Raw genomic sequence first — 22293 nt, 5'->3', positions numbered from 1 at the left:
ATGAGAAGATATAGGTAAAGCTCTTTGCAAATCTTAGCTAGAGATCCTAATTGACTTTGTTTAATAAAACAATAATATCATTAACAATTATTATTATTGGGAGGGAGGCAATTGGGGTTAAGTGACTTGCCCAGGGTCACACAGCTAGGAAGTGTTAAGTGTCTGAGGCTGGATTTGAACTTAGGAACTCCTGACTTCAGGGCTGGTGCTCCATCCACTGCATCACCCAGTTGCCCCAATATCATTAATTATTATCAATAATAGCTCACTCTAACTCCTGCCTTCCTTGCCATGGCTATGGAAAGAGTGTGTTAGCTCTCCGGGGGGCTCTCCATCATCCCCGGAACTTCCCTGATCAAAACACTCCTCCCCTTCCAGCTTATCCCACCTTAATATATATGCCATTTCCCCCAATAAAGTTTAAGCTTTGGGGACAGGAACTGGTTTTGTTATATTTGTTTGGTCTTTGTATCCTCAGCACTTAGCGCAGTGCCTGGAACACAGGAGAACTTAATGTTTTAGTTTTTGCCCATTCATTCAAGGTGGAGGTATATCATGGGTGTTCAGGTCCTCCTATAAATTCTCTAGAGAGTTTCTGGTACAGTTGGAAAGATCACTAGAGCTAGAATAAAGGACCTGAGTTCAAATTTTACTTCTGCCACTTCCTACCTGGGAGATCTTAGGCAAGTCACTTAAACACCCTGAGCCTCAGGTTCTCGCCTGTAAAGTTAGGGGAGTTTGACCCGATGGCCTCTTAGCCCCTCCAGCTCCAAATTTATTAGCTTATTGTAGCAAATATACTCAGAGGTCACCATTGTAGAATCAAGCTAACTCGGTACTCCGCTATCTCCACAACAGCCTGCCTGTCAGAAGATTTGCTAACCTTCTCTGGGCAGTGAAGCTGCATCCTCTAAAGCGATTGGTTTGCTTATGCTTGAAGCCTTTGAGGGTTTCCTGGCTTCCCAGGGGCAACTCTTGGATGATGGTGATGATGATGAAGAAGAAGATGATGACTAACATTTATCTAGTGCTATATAACATTTATATACATATATATATAGTTTAACACTTATCTAGTGCTAAGCACTTTACAATTATTGAATCATTTTATCCTCAGAACCACCCTGGGAGGTTAGTGCTGTTAGTACCTGTGTTTTACAGATGAAGAAACTGAGGCTGACAGATTAGATGATTTGATAATAAATGACTGAGGCCAGATCTGAACTCAGTTCTTCCCGACAGCACCACCTAATTGAACTCTAGTCACTCTCTTTCATCATTCAAACTCTTGCCTGACCTTGGATATCCCTCTTCCCCATGCTCTCCAGCTGCCTCTGACCCCCTAAGACAGCTTCGCCCCTAGGCTGAAACTCTATGAATAATGATAACCTATCTGAACTCACTATTCAATGATTAACATTATGTGTCTCAGGGATTCTGAACCCTCAGCTGCTATCATCCAAATCCTTCTGGGGACTCCACTATTTCCTTATTCCCTTTCCTCTTAAACCCAAGCTCTTCAATGTCCTCCCTCTAATGCTCCCCACCCCTTTCACTGTGCTCTCTAGAGTGCCTGCTCCATAGATAACAAACTTGCTTTCCTCTTATATCTTTTCCATTCTGATTCCATCCATTTTCTTGCCCTCATTGAGACCTGCCTCCCTTGTTGCACTATCACTCCTACTCCCCAATTCACTGATAGTTGGGGAGTTGGAGTACTACTTGTACCCCACTGCCACTGTCAGGCTCACTCCCTTCCACCACATTTCTAGTGAACTCTCTTTCTGTGAATTTCATTTAACCCAGATTTAACACCCAATCAGGATTCTGCTGACCATTGTCTATTGGGCTTCTGGGACATTCTCTTTCCTTCTTCAGTTAATCCACTGCCAAACTCATAGTCTTTCTTTCCTCTCCAACTCCTGCCCTCATGCTAGGGGCTTAAACATATATATATATATATATATATATCCCATTGTATTATACATGCCATTTCCCCACTAAAGTTGTGATATATATATCTCAGATATCTTAGCCTCAGGTTACGCATTTCCCATGACTTCTTCCTGCACCCCACACGGACATGATCATACATCTTGCTATCATTCACAAATGGACCACTTCTACATTCATGAACTCTGAAATTGCTCTATTTGATAACAATCAGTTATCATTCTGTCTATCTCTTTTCCATTTAATCTCAGGCCTGTTCTTTGACTTCACCACACAGTCATTCCCTTCACTTCTCATTTTTCCCCACACTGTTCTCCCTGCCCTAGGTACATCCTCTTCCTTTCCCCATCTTCATCCCTGGTGAACTAAGCTTTGGTCCTGGATTGCTTTCACTATCCGCTGCCTTTGTTTTGACAGATGTGCTGCTAAAAGAAGCTACAGAAAAAAATGGAATCTCCCTGATTGAATCCACTAATAATTTTTTACATAACTCAAATGGTCCTCACTTCAACAAGGTAGTCCTTTCTATCTCCTTAACTAACTATCCTATTCACTATGGCAGCTCTTCCTAATCTTCTCATCCTTCTTCAAATCTCCCATGACTCCCCCTTCATCCACTCTCTCAGTTGAGAATCTTGCTTAGCTCCTTCTTCTCCCTCGTCTCACATGAAGGGATGGTTCTTCCCCCTGCCAAAGATTACTGTCCACTTTTTTCCCCCAGTAGAGATCTTGCCTCTGTCTTTTCCTCTCTCAGTTCAATTTCTTCCTGTCTACTGTTTGCTTCCCTATTACCTATAAACATGCTCATGTCTTCCCTGTCCTCAAAAAAGAAAATTGGTGCAGTGGATAGAGGGCCGGCCCTGCAGTCAAGAGGACCTGAGTTCAAATCCAACCTCTGACATTTAATACTTCTTAGCTGTGTGACCCTGGACAAGTCACTTAACCCCAAAACTCAGCAAAAAAAAAAAGAAACTTGATCAGTCCCATATTTCTCTGCATTTTTACAGTTCAATTCTTTGAGAAGACCATCTATATTTGGTGCTTCTACTTCCTTTCCTCTCATTCTCTTCTTCATTCTCTGTAACCTACCATCTTCGGTTGTACTGATCTATATCTCACCACTGGATCCAGATGGCTCTTGGGGGAGAGAGCAAGGCTGATGACTTTGCATGGCCCACCCTCACTTAAATCCAATTTACTTGCTACTCCTTCTTGATTTCAAGATCTTATTTGAGAATGAAGAATAAACAACAGATTGGCTTCTATGCATGTCACTCAAGTGAATCTGCTCTCTCCCAAGTTGTTGGGCAGTTAGGTGGCAAAGTGGATAGAGTCAGGAGGACCTGAGTTCAAAATCAGCCTTAGACATTTAACACTTACTAGCTATGTGATGTCAGTCAAATCACTTAAACCCAATCACCTGACTCTATATATAACAAGTCTCTTAGTTGGTAAGTCCATGGTCTTTATTCCATCCTCATCTTTCATGAGGTCTCTGCAGCCTTTGATACTGTCAGTTATCCTCTTCTCCTTGACTCTGTCTTCTCTCTTAAGTTTTTATGACTGTACTGTCTCCTGTTCTCTCCCATCTATTTGACTGCTCCTCAGGGTTTGGGGCTGGATCTTTATCCAAGTCATCTCTGCTAAATATGGATATGTTCTGGTTCTTCCTCTCTTCTCCCTCTTTGCAATTTCATTTGGTGATTTTGTCATTTCCCATGGAGTCAATGATCTTCTCTATGCTGATAATTCTCAACTCTTCTTATACAGCTCTAATTTTTCTACTGACCTCCAGTATGGGATAGATGGGGTATTCACATACATCCTTCCTTCTTCCTAACTTCCCTATTTCTGTGGAAATTGCTAATTTAGCATTGATTTAATCCTACAACAAATAATGGTTGCCTAGTGATGTAATGATTGGTGTGTACTCAATGTACAGCATATAAGCAAGAAGCTTTCAGGGCCAGACAGAAACCCACAAGCCCACTCTCAGAGGCGGAGTCAGATTCATTCCAACTTCCACCTTTGTACTGGCTGGAGACATTGGGAAGATGAGAGGTAGAAGCTGGCAGAGGCAAGGACTAGTGGCAAAGGACAAGGAGATAGGCCTTTAAGAAAACTAACCGGGCTATTTTGAAGGAGACAATAAAGGACTGGACTTTAACAGCTGGCTGAATTTGAGGTGATTATTACTCTGATCTGAAACTAAGGCTGTCTCCAGAAGCCTCCCCCAAGAAACCTGTTCCCAGAGAACATTTTATTTTAGAGAAGAGAACACTACATTTGTACATAGTTGTTTGCTTGTTATCTTCCAAATTTGACTGTAAGCTCTTTGAGAACAAGGTCTGTTGTTTATATCGCTAGCACTTAGCACTGTGCTAAACACATAGTAGGTGCTTAACAAATGTTTGACTGACTGGCTGCATCTCCTCCTCAGGGGTATGCTATCTTCTCAAGTCCCTGCCAGATGTGTCCCCCATTGTTAGGTGCTTGATTTGTGCTTCAGTTTCTTATATAAAGGAATATTTACTTCAAAAATGTAGCAAGAACAGAAGTATAAATATTTCTCTCTAATACTTCAGAGGACACTTTTTCCCTATAACACCTCAGTCTCTAGGAAGAGCAGACTCACTCATAAGCACACTTTCCAGGTTGCCTTGGTCTTATCAAGTTAGCATCAAAATGTGTTCCAAAGAGTCCTTGTATCAGCTAAATTCCTCTACCCTCAGGATGTCCATTGTGGATGGGTCGCAACCTGGACCACTGGGAGTTCTGGATTCCAGGAGGATTGCTTTCCTCACCTTTTGAAACTTACGAGGTTGGAACCTGCAGATTATTCTCCTTCCTTTGAAATGAAAGGATCCATGTCAAGACAAAGCATTCAATCCTATTTTCACAGAACTGTATGTCAGAGATAACTATAGAAATAGAGTTGGATACCCAGAGATAGACAGAGAGAGATAGAGACAGAGAAGTGGGGAGGAAGAAATAAAGAGAGGGAGGAAAGGAGGAAGAGAAAGTAGAAGGAGAGGAGAGGAAGGACAGGGACAGAGAGAGAGAAAGAAGAGTGAAAAAGAAAGATGGAAGAAAGGGGAAAAGGGGAAAGAGAGAGACAGACAGAAAGACCGAGAGAGAGAGACAGAGACACATACAGAGAGATACTGAAAATGGAGATAAACCAAGAGCAAATATCCACCAAGAGAGCAGCCAAAGAGAATGGCCAAGACTCTGGTTAGCTAGACAGCTGGTACCTTTTGAAGACTCCTCAACTTCTGGCTGCCCAGACAATTGAAAAGATTTCTCCTCATCATATGGTTAGTTGACTCTAACCAGTTATAAAATGTTTACACATACTCAAAAATGTCTCAAAGTCATTCCCATTTCATGTTATTACAACTGTCCTGGATACAAGTTCTCCAGCCCATTTCATGTAAGAAATTATATCAGAACTACTCTGTATACCAGTATCCCAGTAAATTCTACTGGACACTCTCTGATCCTCAATAGTAATAAATACTTTAATAGTAACAGTACTAATTAGTAATAAGTACTTTAATAGTAATAGCACTTAATTGTAATAAGTACTTTACTAATAATAGTACTTAATAGTAATAAGTAATTTAGTAGTAATAGTACTTAATAGTAATGAGCAATTTAATAGTAATAGTATTTAATAGTAATAAGTACTACTACTATTACTGCTGCTGCTACTACTACTACCACTACCATTACTACCACTGCCACTGCTACTGCTGCAGCTGCTATTACCACTACTACCTTATTATTATTCCTCCTTCTCCTCCTCCCAATATTACCCCTACTAATTTTAAAGATAACTGTGAGTTCAAATGAAATCAAGGATTGATGTATAAACTATTAGTATTTTATTTTATTTTATTTTTGCTAAGGCAATTGGGGTTAAGTGACTTGCCCAGAGTCACACAGCTGGGAAGTATTAAGTGTCTGAGGTCAGATTTGAACTCAGGCCTTCCTGACTTCAGGGCTGATGCTCTATCTACTGCTTTACCTAGCTGCCTCGCAAACTACTAGTATTAATAGATTGTAAATTTACCAGAGAAATGGAGTATGTTATTTCTTATATATTTGAGAAAATCAAATATTAATTTTCTATTTGAGTCCATTCTGTAATTGATATTCTGTAATGTCTAAAGTCCCTCATCTCTGATACTCTGTAGGCTCCCTGGACAGCAGGAGAATCATTTTGTCAATTATGTGGAAGATAGATTTGAATAGGGAAAAACTTGAGCAAGGAAGATCAATTAGGAAATTATTGCAATATTGTAAGTAAAATAGGATGAGTTTATATAAAGGATATATGTATATATAAATGTATAGATGTATATACATATAAAATATATATTTCTACATGTGCTCGTACATATAATATATAAATAATATCTATATGCATTATACATATATATAAGTGAAATCCTTAAATCCTTCAAGAAAGTTCAACTTAAGGATTCACACAAGAAAAGCCAAGTGAATCAATACTGTTATTCACATAATAATAAACAATTAAACATTTAGAATCCATCCACCAATACTTATGTTAATCAAATAGTAAGCACATATTAAGCACTTACCACATACAAGGCATTTTTTGGATGCTAAGAATATAAATGTTAAACAATACTTTTCAATATGGAAAAAATGTCATATAAGTTTTATATATCTGTATCTATATAGATAGATAAATATAGATGCATACATATAGACATAGACACACTTGTATATATGTATATACATATGCACATATATACATAGGAAGTAAATACATGTGTAGTTTTGGATGTAGTATACTCCTCTCCCAGTCTGCCCCTCACTCTTGATCTCTGGGTTGATTTGCTCATTGAACCTTTATTCATGCTGACAGCTCTGGTGCAGAAAGGGGCAATGACTTTGTATTTATGACTCAAGATTCTCTTTTGAATACTAGGGGTAACCCTGATGTGAATGTGAGGTGGGGACAGTTCTATTATTGTTTTAGCTTCTGAGCTCCTGTAGGCGTACTTCCCATTTCTACAAAATCAGTCACCATTGACATCATTAACTATTTTTAATCGATTTTCTTTTTTTTTAAAGTTATAAACTAAACAAATACCAAATGAGATGAGCACTTACTATTAATTTTTAAACGTTTAATATTTAATGATAAGGCAAAAGTATGAATAACTGAATATTTACTTAATAGAAAACAAAAGTAAGAATAATCAAATATAAGTTACTAAATAGAACCTGGGTCATACTCTCTTACTAATGCATGAAGTATGGTGAGAGAAACTTTTAGAAACTTTGAAGGATGGCAATGAGTAGAGAAACTTGTGTTCCTGGGGCAACCTGTACCTCTGGACTTCCAGGCCTTGTTGTTATTGTTCCCTTCAGGAGCAATCTATATCACACAAAGCTGCTTCTTTTCTGATTGTCATTGCTCTCCCGCTTAGCAAAGCTCTTCTTACTTTCAAGCTAATGAATCAATGATAAGCTCTTTTTGTTTCTAGCCTCTCTTAACAGGGTGCTGAGAAAAGTGTTACACTTTCATTGAAAAGTCAAAAGTTCTTCTTAAGATAAAGAGGTGTCAAGTCTCTCCCACCACCACCACCTCTTTCCCATCTGCAAATAGTTGGGATTGCATTTTGCCCAATCAGTTCCAAAAGTCTTCTCTCAGCCAAAGCAAATCTTTTCCCTCTGTTTCTCTCTATATAATCAGACAAAAGGCAACACCAGTACTTTTCAGAAAATTTCTTCTCTCATTTGTAGATGGTAGCTGAAGAAGAATAGTCCCATAGACTTCACATAGGAGTAGGATTTGGCTCTCAATCAATAGTTTCCAGTCTTTTCCCATCCGATCAGCCAAGCAATAGTCCTCCTCTAATCAGCAAGTTCCTGGAAAAGCCACTAAAGACTCTGCTGTCTATGCTGAAGTCTCCTATATCTACTGTCCTTAATTTTTTATATCTCCTCTTGTACTCAGTTCATTTTCTTGGTTCTTCTGTTTATCTCATCCCTTGGTTTTTTTTTTTTTACTCTTATATCTCCAGTTAGAACCTTCTGGTGGTTAGTGATTTATCCATAACTCCTTGGTCTTCTTCAAGATTCATCTCAAATTCTACTTTAAGAGGCCATTTCTGGTCCCCTTAATGTTTGCTTCTTCCCTCTGGACTATATACAATTTTCCCTGTCTATATCAAGTCGTATATAATTGTTTGCATGTAATCTCCTTCATCAGTGTGAGCTCCTTCAGAGCACTTTGTATTTTATATGTTCTTTGTGGTCCCAACACTAGCAGGATACTCAAAAAGAATTTAATAAATGTCAAATGCTGCTGCTAATAATTAACTATAAACTAAAACTCAAGAAATCCACCTTTGTATCAAAAATTAGCCCAACAGCCCTTATAAAATCTCCTCATGGTTTCCATATAGTTATTTGATTTAATATATATTTTCATCAAGTCACAAACTCTAAACATCTAAAAACTGTCCCACACCAATGAGTTAATGGACCACAATACTCGGCAGCTATGGTTACTCTTGTTATTGCTCAGTGTTAAGGCAGGACCTTGTCATCTGAGGTGTAATTCCTTATCTGGTCCTCAGAACCACCTCGCTGCTGCTAGAATCTGGCAGTGCTTCTCTAGGAAGTGAGGATGCTTGGAATGTCCTTCCCTTCTTCTGTTTTGAATTCCTGTGGCATTTTTAATAAATGTTTGTTGAAAGTTGATTTTACAAAGGCCTGGGAAGATTTTCACGAATTGATGCTGAGCAAAACAAGCAGAACCAGGAAAACATTGTACACAGTAACAGTAAGAATGTGCGATGATCTACTGTGAAAGAGTTGGTGCTTCTCAGTGGTTCAGTGATCCAAAGCAATCCCAATAGACTTTGGACAGAAAATGCCAACTGCTTCCAGAAAAAGAATTAAGGAGACTGAATATAGATCAACATATGCTATGTTCACTTCTTTTTTCTAATTTTTTCCCCCTCTCCCATGGTTTTTCCCTTTTGTTTTGATTTTTCTCTCCCAACATGATTCATAAAGCAATGTATATTAAAAATAAATAAATAAATTCAGAAAAAAAAATACTTGTTGACTGACTACCTTTAAAACTAAGTTCAAGGGGCAGCTAGGTGATGCAGTGGATAGAGAGCACCAGCCCTGAAGTCAGGAGGACCTGAGTTCAAATCTGGCCTCAGACACTTAATACTCCCTAGCTGTGGGACCCTGGGGAAATCACTTAACCCCAATTGCCTCAGCAAAAAACAGAAAACAAACAAAAAATCTCAGTTCAAGTAACACTTTCCCTGATTCTCCCAAAATCAGTTACTTTACTTTTTTTGTATGTTACCACCTGGCACATAATGCCTGGTATATAGTAGGAGCTTAATAAATGTTTGTAAATGAACTGATTTTTTTCTTAGACTTCTCATGACACATTGTTTTACACCTCAGGGCAACTAGATAACTCAGTGGATAGAATGCTAGGCCTGAAATCAGGAGGTTCTGAGTTCAAATCCAGCCTCAGTCACTAGCTATGTGATCCTAGGTAAGTCACTTTATCTCTGCCTCAATCCACCAGAGAAGAAAATGGCAAACCATTCCAGTGTCTTTGCCAGGAAAACCTCATGGATAGTTTGGTCTATGGGGTCACAAAAAATCGGACACAAATAGACAATTCAATTTTTTATCTTGCTACCTTTTTTATCTACTAAGTTATAAGTTCTATAAAAGCAGGGACTAAGTTTTAGCTAATTTTTAGTCTACAGTAAGTGCTTAATAAATGTTTGTCGAATTTAACCAGATTGTATCAATGTGGCTGTATTCAACTGTAAGTGCTTTCCCTAATATCTTATACTGTTTGATAACAATATTGTCCTCTGAGGTGGGTTGGGTGGGATTTACCAAGAAAGACTCAGATTTACCAATCCTAAACTCCTACTATGTGCAGAACATGAGGGAGATGGAAGAATTAGAGATCTGATAGCTATTCAGCATTCTTGTAAGGCCTTGAGATGATGGAGGGGAGGGCATGGAGTTTGCAAAGCTAAGAACAGACCCCAGACATCATTCCTTCTCTTGATGGATATCTATTGCTAGTTTTAACTTGCTGGTTAGAGAGGCAGCAGAGCCTTTCAGGAAGATTGAATTTCTGTCCTGCCTCTAATACATCCTGGCTGCATGACTCTGGTAATCCTCTGAGGCTCACTTGCAGAAGGGCAAAAGAAAACAAATATTTATTAAAGTCCTACTATGAGCCAGGCATTGTGTTGAGTGCTTTACAAATATTATCTCACTTGATCTTCATACAATCCTATAAGGTGTGTATGTATTATTATTATCCTCATTTTACAGTGGAGGAAACTGAGGCACACAAGTTAAGTGACTTGCCCAGGATTAGATAGCTAAGGAATGAATGAGGCTACGTTTGAATTCAGATCTTCCTCATTGTAGACCCAGTGCTCTATCCCCTGCCCACCTAGCGGCCTCTAACAAGTGAATGAATGAAAAATCAGTCAATTAACAATCATTTATTCAATTCTTTTTTTGTTTGCTTATTTTAGTCTCTGGATCTCCAGTGATGACCTCAGTGCTTTGTTTCCCTACCCTAGTGTCTAGCATAATGGGTGCTTAATAAATGCCTGATGACTAATGGATTAATAGAAGAGATTTCCTTACTGGAAACTTCTTCTGCAAATGAAATCATAGTTCTGGTAAGGAAACAAAGTCAACCTACTTAAATTTTAGGACCCTTTACCATCAAATCCATCTTGAACCTATTAAGTGCTTCCAACATCCAGGACACTGAAATAAGTGCTGGGAGGTAACCTCTAAGTCTATGATTTCATTGACACGAAACTGGGAAGTCCTACCTATGCTAGTTGTCATCTTCTCTGCAATTTGTAGACCCAGGTTACTTTGGGGCCTTGAGTGATTAGGTAAATTGCCCAAAGTTACACAGCCAGGACATTTCAGAACCCAGGATTTCCTGGAACTGTGGGCTCTTTAGTCATTATACAACTCTGAACTAAGGACATAGACAAAATAGAAAGCAATATATCACATCCCTTAAGTCTATCCTCCTATAGCTGGATTTCTGGCTTTTCATGTACAATCAAATTGAGCTATTTCCTGCAAAGGCATCTCTATCTTCCTGTCTTTAAAACTTGGAATATAGATAATTTCTTTCCCTGAAATGCCCTCCCCACCAAAAAAAAATTGCTCTTGTTGAGATATTCCATAGATTTCAAGTCTCAGCACAGACTGCCACTTCTTCTGAGGCACCCTCCCTGATTGCCCGGTCAGAAGCAATCTCTTTCTCCTCTGAACTCCTGTGATATTTCATTTTCCAATTCCAGCATGCATCATTCCTCCCACCCCCATCCTCCAAAACTTCTGCTAATAGCTGATTCCAAAGCAGGAGAAAATTTTGAACTCCACTTTGGGGTTTCTAGATTATCTCTCCCAGATCATTAACCACACACAGCACCAGGAAGAATTGACTTCCTTTCAATCCCCTGGCCTCTCCATCACTGATCTGGTGGGAAACCACGGGGATTGGTGGATTCTGATTACAGACTCAGGTGCAGGGGTTGGGGAGCAGAAGTCCAAGGCAGCAGGGTGCTGTGAATGGGGTTTCCCTCCCGCTCCCCCAGCTGCATGACTCACGGGGGGAACACTCCTCTCTCCCTCCCCCCTTGAGGACAGTCACTAGAGCTCGTTCTGGAAGCCAGCCAGATGCATGGGGAAGAGAGGAGTAGTGGGCGGGGCATTTTGCTGGTGTTTTACCCAGTGGGGTTGCTTCCGGAAAGAATAAAGAAAAAAAAACCCAAACCCAACACACACACATATACAAAAAACCCCTACTCACTCTGGGAAGGAAATTTGTGACATTTGGTGCCTGACTTAAACACTGGGCCTTCAGAGGCAGAATTTGCATGGAGCTTATTGGGATGGTGGCTCTAAGAGAAATAGGGAAGGGGGGAGACCCTTCCTCCCTTCTCTCCTCCAAGGCCAGGTCAAGGTAGAAGGAGAAAAGAAAGGTTGGAAATTTTGGGTTCCCTTCCCTACACCTGAACTCCATTCCCAAGAAAAATGGGACAAGGGATCACGGGATTTTAAATTGAAAGAGATCTTCGAACTCATCTCACCTACAGACTTGTCACTTTTTTGTTCGTTTTGTTATTAATGCATAAAAACAAAACACAGAGGGGTAGCTGGATACATGGGTCCTGGTAGCAGCAACTCAGTAGCATAAACTAAGCATATATGGAAGGAATTCTCTTGCAAGCCTCTTAATGGAGCACAGAAGATGAATCTTCTATCAGTGGCTCCTGTGTGAAATGCAAGGCTCTCTCTTCTTCACAATTCTATTTTTCTTTTCACAACAGGAATCTTCTACTATAGTTTAGTTTAACATCCTGACTGTCCTGCTCATGTGGTAGGTTTATTGATGCTTTTTAGGCCAAGGTAGGTATCTATCTCTAGGGAGGAAGAGGCTATTATCTTGGTAGACTTTAGACCTCTGACAGGATAGCTTTTTTAAGTCTTGACTGAGTCTGCTTCTGGAGGCAGCTTCTCTTGGGAGATTAGAAATCACCTTAGTTTAGAAGTCATTATAATTTTCTTTTTTTATTGCTGCTTCCTGATCACAAACAGAAGTCGTTTGGAAAAGTTTATAGAGAGTTGGCCTGAGTGGCAGGAAGAACTGGGTTCAATTCCTGTTTTTGACACGAATAGGCTGATTGAGGTGGGAAGGAAGATTTACATATTGCCAAGAGGACAGAGACAATTGAGATTCTTCTTCTGGCTTCTTATTTAAGAAATGTTTAAATTTTCACATTCTATGGGACACATTTTGGTCAGGTGAAGTTAATATTAACAGAAGACAGGCTTTTAGTTAACCAAAAGTTGCAAGAGGAATGAACCTGAGCCTAGAATAACAAAAATTAAAAGAAAATAATATTAAGGCATGTTAATTTCTAATATAGTAAATATTCATAGACATAACCTATGCAAACCAATGTTCTTTAGGGAGTTATTGGTAATATTTTAGTGTAAAGAATCCTGAGACAGAAAGTTTGACAATATTGTGAAAAGGACAGAGTACTATATTTCTCTGAAATCAATGCATTTCAGAGCTGATATGGACCTGAGAAGTCAGAGCCCAAGCAGTTCTGAACAACTGTCTTTCACAATTTCAATAAGCCATGTGCCAGGCATTATGCTAAGAGCTAGGAATATAAATACAATATTGATTGTTTCTTGTTTCTCCCATTGGTTTGTAAGCTCCTTGAGGGTAGAGCCTATCTGCTGCCTTTTTTTACAAAAATATCCTCAGTATTTAGCACAGTTTTGTGGCACATAGTAGGCCCTTAATAAGCATTTATTGATTGATTGAAAGACAGTTCTTGCCTTTAAGGAACTCACATTCTAGTGGAGGAAACTCACATATAAAGAGGAAAAGGGGGACTTACATTGGGGCATAGTAGAGAAAGCTTCAGAGAGTTATAAACGAAGCTGGAGAGGAATGAAAATATTGGCCTAAGACCTTAAAATGGAGGTTCTGGGAGGAACCAGGTGATCAAAGGCAGGGGCCATAGGCATTCAAGGCACTTCCAATGTGAGAAGCCCAGTTGTAGTGAGCTTCCAGGGTACAAAAGCTTTCCTCCAATAATATAGCACTATTACTAACAATAAAATTCTCACAAAACTCCCCATTGGGCGCAATGCCTCTTCAGGTTGGGGCCTGTTATCTGGACCACATTTCCCTGAATAATGCCATGAAAGAACATTTTAATACCAGTAACACTTTTTACCAATAATACCATGAAATACTTTGTGAAATACTTTGTTGAAATATAGGTGAGTTATATGTACATTATTTCCACGATCTACTAGCCTGATTACTACCAAAGTAGATGATACTTGGTTAGCATAATCTGTTCTGATGATGCTCAACTGGCACTTTTAAAGCTGTTTTACCAGTTGCTTTTTAAGTTGTTTTTCACTGAACCATTTCTTTATTTAGTGTTTTCAAATTTTGCCAGCAATTGAAATCAAACACACTAGCCTATGTTCAACAAACATTTATTTTATTTTTAAAATACATATGACAGTATAAAATATTTAGGAATCTATCTGCCGAGGGAAAATCAGAAACTTTATGAGCAAAACTACAAAACACTTTCCACACAAATTAAGTCTGATCTAACCAACTGGAAAAATATTAAATGCTCTTGGATAGGGTGAGCAAATATAATAAAGATGAAAATACTACCTAAACTAATCTATTTATTTAGCACTATACCAATCAGATTCCCAAAAAACTATTTTAATGACCTAGAAAAAATAACAAAAAAGTTTATATGGAAAAACAAAAGGTCAAGAATTTCAAGGGAATTAATGAAAAAAAAATCAAATGAAGGTGGCCTAGCTGTACCAGATCTAAAATTATATTATAAAGCAGCAGTTACTAAAACCATCTGATATTGGCTAAGAAATAGACTAGTTGATCAGTGGAATAGGTTAGGTTCAAAGGACAAAACAGCCAATAACTTTAATAATCTAGTGTTTGACAAACCCAAAGATCCCAGCTTTTTGGATAAGAACTCACTGTTTGACAAAAATTGCTGGGAAAATTGGAAATTAGTATGGCAGAAACTAGGCATTGACCCACACTTAACACCGTACACCAAGATAAGGTAAAAATGGGTTCATGACCTAGGCATAAAGAATGAGATTATGAATAAATTGGAAGAGCATAGGATAGCTTACCTCTCAGATCTGTGGAAGAGGAAGGAATTCATGACCAAAGAAGAACTAAAGATCATTATTGATCACAAAATAGAAAAATTTGATTATATCAAATTGAAAAGTTTTTGTACAAACAAAACTAATGCAGACAAGATTAGAAGGGAAGCAATAAACTGGGAAAACATTTTTATAGTCAAAGGTTCTGACAAAGGCCTCATTTCCAAAACATATAGAGAATTGACTCTAATTTATAAGAAATCAAACCATTCTCCAATTGATAAATGGTCAAAGAATATGAATAGACAATTCTCAGATGAAGAAATTGAAACTATTTGTGGACATGTGAAAAGGTGCTCCAGATCACTATTGATAAGAGAAATGCAAATTAAGACAACTCTGAGATACCACTACATACCTGTCAGATTAGCTAAGATGACAGGAAAAGATAATGATGAATGTTGGCGGGGATGTGGGAAAACAGGGACACTGATACATTGTTGGTGGAATTGTGAATACATCCAGCCATATTGGAGAGCAATTTGGAACTATGCTCAAAAAGCTATCAAACTGTGCATATCCTTTGACCCAGCAGTGTTTCTACTGGGCTTATATCCCAAAGAGATTTTAAAGAAGGGAAAGGGACCTGTATGTGCAAGAATGTTTGTGGCAGCCCTCTTTGTAGTGGCTAGAAACTGGAAACTGAGTGGATGCCCATCAATTGGAGATGGCTGAATAAATTGTGGTATATGAATGTTATGGAATTTTATTGTTCTATAAGAAATGACCAGCAGGATGATTTCAGAAAGGCTTTGGGAGACTTACATGAACTGATGCTGAGTGAAATGAGCAGGACAAGGAGATTATTATATACTTCAACAACAGTACTATATGATGATCGGCAAAGATGGGCAGAAGCAGCTACACCCAAAGAAAGAACACTGGGAGATGAGTATAAACTGCTTGCATTTTTGTTTTTCTTCCTGGATTATTTATACCTTCTGAATTCAATTCTCCCTGTGCAACAAGAAAACTGTTCAGTTCTGCACACGTGTATTGTATCCAGGATATACTGTAACCTATTCAACATGTAAAGGATTGCTTGCCATCTGGGGGAGGGGGTGAAGGGAGGGAGGGGAAAAATCGGAACAGAAGTGAATGCAAGGGATAATGTTGTAAAAAAATTACCCTGGCATGAGTTCTATCAATAAGAAGTTATTAGAAAAAACTATATGATGATCAATTCTAATGGATGTGGCCCTCTTCAACAATGAGATGAACCAAATCAGTTCCAATAGAGCAGTAATGAACTGAACCAGCTACACCCAGAGAAAGAACTCTGGGAGATGATTATGAACCATTACATAGAATTCCCAATCCCTCTATTTTTGTCTGCCTGTATTTTTGATTTCCTTCACAAGCTAATTGTACACTATTTCAGAGTCCAACTCTTTTTATACAGCAAAACGACTGTTTGGACATGTATACTTATATTGTATTTAACTTAAACTTTAACATACTCAACATGTATTAGTCAACCTGCCATCTGAGGGAAGGGGTGGGAGGAAGGAGGGAAAAAATTGGAACAAAAGGATTTGCAGTTGTCATTGCTGAAAAATTACCTATGCATATATCTTGTAAATAAAAAGATATAATAAAAAATATACATGGATAATTTTCAACATTCACCCCTGCAAAATTCTATGTTCCAAATGTTCTCCCTCCATTTCCCCACCCTCTCCCCTAGATGGCAAGCAATCCAATATATGTTTGACAAACTCTTAACTATAATGTGCAACTGGTACTCTTTCCTCATTTTTTTTTTTTTGAAAATTGGGGCACTTCCCCTTTTCTGATTCTGTAACATCTTTCTCATTCTCTATGATCCTGTTTTCTAAGAATCTATTGAGTACAATTTTATTGTTTTTCAGCATCTTGTTTTCATTCATGTTTAAGCTCAAATTTTCAGTTTAGTTCATCTTGGGCTACATCTTGCACTCCCTTGGTCTTCAGAATACATTATTCCATTCTTTCCTGAAGAATAATTTTGTGTTATTCAAATTTATTTCCCTTTGTATTTGAAAATCTTTCAAAAAAAGAAAAGAAAGAAAAGAAAATCTTCCTTCAGTTGCTTGTAGAACTTCTTATTTTTTTAAAAGGAATTTTAAAATTTAGCCATTGTGTGTTTGGGGTTCTTCCACTTTGTACTTTGGTTTCGATGTTCCTTGTAGTCAAATAGAAAAATGGTTCAGGAAGGGAAAAGACCTGAGGCAGGCACCAGTCCAAGTATGAGTTATGGAAGCTCCAAACCAGGATCATGAGAGTATCAGAGGAAAGAAGTGGAGGATGTTTGAGAATTAGACATGGAGAGAGAGAGAATGGTGAGTCTAGGCTGTGAGTCTGAAGAAGTGGGAGGATGGTGTTGGTCTTTTCATGAATAAGCAAGAAGCAGGAAGGGTTTAGGCAGAAAGATAATGAAATTCATTCTGGATATATTGAATTTAAGATGTCCCTTTGAGATATCTGAAAGGCAATTGGAGATATGAAATTGGACGTCAACAGAGAGATTAGGGCAAGATAGGTAGATCTGAGAATCATCAGCACCGAGAAGGTGATTACATCCATGGAAACTGAAGAGGTCACCAAGTGAGATAGTATAGAAGAAGAAGAGAAGAGGGCCAGGAAAGAACCTGGGAACATCTATGGTTAAAGGGTGTGATCTGGAGGAAGAGCCAGGAAAGGAGACAGAGAAGAAGTGGTCAGAGAGGTAGGAGGAGAACCAAGAGGAGGTAGTGTCCTTAAGACCTGAGATGGCATCTGAAATCTTTTCTAATTCTAAATCGAGTTTCCTTTTTTATAGATAAGGAAATGTGAGATTTTGGGAGATCAAGTGACTAGTTTAGAGTCATGCTTGTGGACCTTCGATCTTTTTTCTTCAAATCCACTCCTGATCTGCTGTTCTACAAACACTTAGAACAACTGTGTTCTCTCTTCTAGATCAGGTGCCTCGAAAGTCATGTCCCCAAGGGCCTCAAGACTGCAGAAAGAAGTGTAATCCAGACTATTACTTGGAAGATAAGCGGACATCCCGCTGCCTGGCCTGTGTTAGCTGCTCAGAAGGTATTGTCCTTACTACTAGCCATGTGTTTGTTCCTTCTTCACCTATGAAGGGATTGTGAGTGTGTGTGTGTGTGTGTGTAAGTGTATGTATGTGTGTATGAATGTGTGAGCATGTTTGTAAGTGTGTGTGATTGTGTGAATATAAATGTGTGTAAGTTTTATGTTTGTAAGTGTGTGTATGTGTGTATGAGTGTATGTGAGTCTTGTTTGTGAATATGTGTGTGAGTGTGTCTATATATGGAAGAGAATACAGATGACCAGGAGAGAGAGAGAGTATTGCTCATTGGGAGCTGGCTGGTCAGGTCCTCTGAGCCAGCCCTTATTCCTTCATCATTATAGTCACAGAGAGTCAAGTCTTTTTTTCATGTTTTGTTGACATTTTTTAAACTGCTGTGACTTTTCAATATCCCATAATTTTTCATCACAAAGAAACACAATTTAGCAAATCAGAGTCACAAAGCAGCTGCCACTGACAGCATATGCAGCCTTCTGCATCCATAGTCCCTGTTCCTCCATTTCCCCACCCCTGTACTGAGAGCTGAGAAGTGTATTTTATCACTAATGATTTGGAACTAATGTTAGACATTGTGTAGAATATGAAGGGAGATAAGTGCTTTTCATGTATACTATTATAGAGAAAACTAGGGGATGGATAGAATAGAGTTTAAGGCCTGAAGCCAAGAATATCTGAACTTAGATCCAGCCCCATTTACTAGTTGTGTGACCCTGGTTCCGTCCCTTAACCTCTGTTTTCCTGTTTTGTCAATGGCAAAATAGAATAATAATTGTACGTATCTCTCAGGGTTGTTGTAAAGAGCAAATGAGATAAAATTCTTGGCACATAGTAGGTATTATAGAAATGCTTATTCCCTTCCCCTTCCATCTGTAGTTGCTGTCTGTATATTGTTCTCTCAGTTCTGTTTTCTTCATTATACACCAATTAGGCATCCAGACAGGTATCTCCTAAAGTTCTCTGACAGTTCATCATAGCATGGACATGATGCTGGGTTCACAAAGTCCATGTTACTAGAAAAAAAGAAATATCACTGGCAAGGCATGTGGCCTGGCATATAAGTATGGTTGAGTCATATTGGACTCTTCTTGGTAGAGATCCTGCAGTGATTTACCATTTCCTTCTCCAGCTCATTTTACAGATGAAGAAATTGAGGTAAACAGGGTGAAGTGACTTGGCCAGGGTCACATAGCTAGTGAGTATCCAAGCCTGGATATGAACTCATGATGAGTTTTCTTAACTCCAAGTCCAGCACTCTATCTTAGACGCAGACAAGATAGCTGCTTGTGCCTTATTTGCATAGGAGGGATAGAATAAATATTTGTTGAATGAATAATGAATCTGGACAAAGAGCCTTTGAGTGGGGATCCAATAGAATTATAGAATCTCAGGAATGGGTCTCAGATTCTACTTCCCTGAAGGAAAAATCTTTTTTCTATATTCCCAATAAGTGATTGACCAGACAAAGCCTTACAGCTTAGGGTAGACTAGTGCACTACCTAAAGAAGAAATCCATGTTCCTTAGCATAATTTTAATTGTAAGGAATTTTTTCCTGATTCCTAAACCCCAAAAGCATTCCTAAATGTTTATCATTACCAACATGGCTGAAAACATGGTGGTCAGAAAAAGTGATACAAGGACACTCTCAAGGTCTCTCTTTAGAATTGATTGTATGAGGCAGCTAGGTGGTGCAGTGGATAGAACACCAGCCCCAAAGTCAGGAGGACCTGAGTTCAAATCTGACCTCAGACACTTAACACTTCTTAGCTGTGTGACCCCGGGGCAAGTTGCTTAAACCCAATTGCCTCAAAAAAAATCATCTAATATTAATTGTATGGCACAGGACTGCCCAGCATGGCGTCATCAAAGAAGGTCTTGTGCTCTCTGAACAAAGAAAATTTTGAATTAGCTCAGAAGAAACACAAGATATGAAAAATTAGAGAAGCACCCCACATGTTCATAGGGACTATTTGTGTCCAACCTGTGGCAGAGCATCCTGAGCTTATATTGGTCTGATCAGCCACAGTGGGACACACTGTAACTCAGCTCTAATGTAGTAATGTCTTTATCCATGTAATCCAACCCCCTGACTCTTCAAGAATAAAGAACAACCAACCAACAGATGTCATTGCCATCTTATATGCTGATCTTGGTTTTCCTCTCTGAGACCAAGCCAAATATATCTAATCTCTCTTCCAATGGCCAACCCTTAAGACATTAAATAATAAGAAATAACATTTAAAGAAGGTTTTAAGGTTGGCCAAGCACTTTACATGTGTCATCTCATTCAATACCTTTGAATAAAACAATCAGTTCCCTACCACCACCCATGACTTATCTCTACCAAACTGAACATCCCCAGTCCTTTGCCACCTTCCCTGCTTCTTTCTGGACACTCTCCAGTAGATACATTTCCTTCCTAAAATGAGATGCCCTAAGATGACAGCTATTAAGGACATGAAGGGACCAATAGAACTGAACACAGTGTTCTAGGTGTGGTCTGACCACATGAGCGGAGCATTCTCACTTCCCTAGTAGTAGATAACTCTTCCTCTCAGAATAAATCCAGAGACTTCCTCTTTTTCAACCTGCATTATCACTCTCCTGACTCATACCAAATTAGGTTTTGTGATCCTAGCTGTACAATGGACAGCACGGCTGTGTTAGAAATGAACACTTCAGACCCATATTCTTGAAGTGAGTGGAGGAAAATGTTATTATGTTTCCTGCAAGAAGTGAGCGTCATGCAATTTTCAGACGATGAAATTGAAACTATTTCCACTCATATGAAAGAGTGTTCCAAATCACTATTGATCAGAGAAATGCAAATTGAGACAACTCTGAGATACCACTACACACCTGTCAGATTGGCTGAGATGACAGGAAAAGATAATGATGAATGTTGGAGGGGATGGGGGAAAACTGGGATACTGATGCATTGTTGGTGGAGTTGTGAATGAATCCAACTATTCTGGAGAGCAATCTGGAATTATGCCCCAAAAGTTATCAAACTGTGCATACCCTTTGATCCAGCAGTGCTACTACTGGGCTTATATCCCAAAGAAATATTAAAGAAGGGAAAGAGACCTGTATGTGCCAAAATATTTGTGGCAGCCCTGTTTGTAGTGGCTAGAAACTGGAAAATGAATAGATGCCCATCAGTTGGAGAATGGCTGAGTAAATTGTGGTATATGATGAACATTATGGAATATTATTGTTCTGTAAGAAATGACTAGCAGGATGAATACAGAGAGGCTTGGAGAGACTTACAAGAACTGATGCTAAGTGAAATGAGCAGAACCAGGAGATCATTATATACCTCAGCAACGATACTGTATGAGGATGTATTCTGATGGAAGTGGATTTCTTTGACAAAGAGACCTAACTCAGTTTCAATTGATCAATGATGGACAGAAGCAGTTACACCCAAAGAAAGAACACTGGGAAATGAATGTAAACTGTTTGCATTTTGGTTTTTCTTCCTGGGTTATTTTTAGCTTCTGAATCCAGTTCTCCCTGTGCAACAAGAGAACTATTTGGTTCTGCACACATATATTGTATCTAGGATATACCGGGACATATTTAACATGTATAGGACTGCTTGCATCTGGGGGAGGGGGTGGAGGGAGGAAGGGGAAAAGTCGGAACAGAAGTGAGTGCAAGGGATAATGTTGTAAAAAATTACCCTGGCATGGATTCTGTCAATAAAAAGTTATAATTATTAACAAAAAAAAAAAAAGAATTGAGCGTCATGTCCCTTTGAGAGAGCATAAACACAATTTACAGAATCCAAAACCAGCAGTTATATTCCATAACCTTGCCTTGCCTCATCATTCCCTCCCCAGAATTTTCACTCGAGGAGCCCCTTCCAAAATCTAATATTTCATGACACTCCTGGATATGTTTCCATGTTCCCCCCTCCCCTTGCCACATCATCATATGTTCAAAAATGGTGACTGTCTCCTCCTTAAGGGAGGAGAAGGCAATATACATGAGGTTTATTACATTTTCTCAATTAAAACTTTTGCTTGCTTGGGTCATAAACCCAGGTCATTTGCACTCAACCAGCCCCTGCAGTTACTTCTGTTGACTTAAGACATCCTGTAATTCTCTTCAGTCAGGATGTACTGACCCTAAAACTTATGTCGCATTGTTTTTAACCATGGCAGTGGAGAGGGAGGCTGTGAGACTCTGAAACTTTTCAACTGTGAAAACAAAACCTTACAATTTTGCGTCTCACAGCTGTCAATGGAGGACCAATCCAGACAAACCCAGAGAGGCTATTGCCTGAATTGTAGCTACCGGGATGGAGGGGTTGTTGTTTTTTGTGGGGTGGGCATGATAACTTATGAAGAGAAGTGGCTACAAAAAACATGGAGAAGCTGTGATTTGTGAGTCAGGGTAAGCAGCAGAAGCACCTATACTGATGAAA

The 22293-nt window shown here is 38.9% G+C and overlaps 1 protein-coding gene across 1 annotated transcript in view; it reads left to right on the top strand.

The window, feature by feature from the left end:
- The window catches only part of TNFRSF8 (TNF receptor superfamily member 8), a 60508-nt gene that overhangs the window by 26604 nt on the left and 11611 nt on the right, over positions 1–22293 (top strand). Inside the window, exon 3 of the mRNA XM_051990845.1 lies at positions 17725–17847. Within this exon, the coding sequence (XP_051846805.1) occupies positions 17725–17847 (123 nt within the window). The remainder of the gene's footprint in view (positions 1–17724; positions 17848–22293) is intronic.

The sequence above is a fragment of the Antechinus flavipes genome, chromosome 3 (assembly GCF_016432865.1).
Source record: "Antechinus flavipes isolate AdamAnt ecotype Samford, QLD, Australia chromosome 3, AdamAnt_v2, whole genome shotgun sequence".
In the NCBI taxonomy this organism is placed as follows: domain Eukaryota; kingdom Metazoa; phylum Chordata; class Mammalia; order Dasyuromorphia; family Dasyuridae; genus Antechinus; species Antechinus flavipes.
The sequence above is the reverse complement of the archived record's forward strand: the minus strand, read 5'-3'. Positions and strand labels throughout refer to the sequence as shown.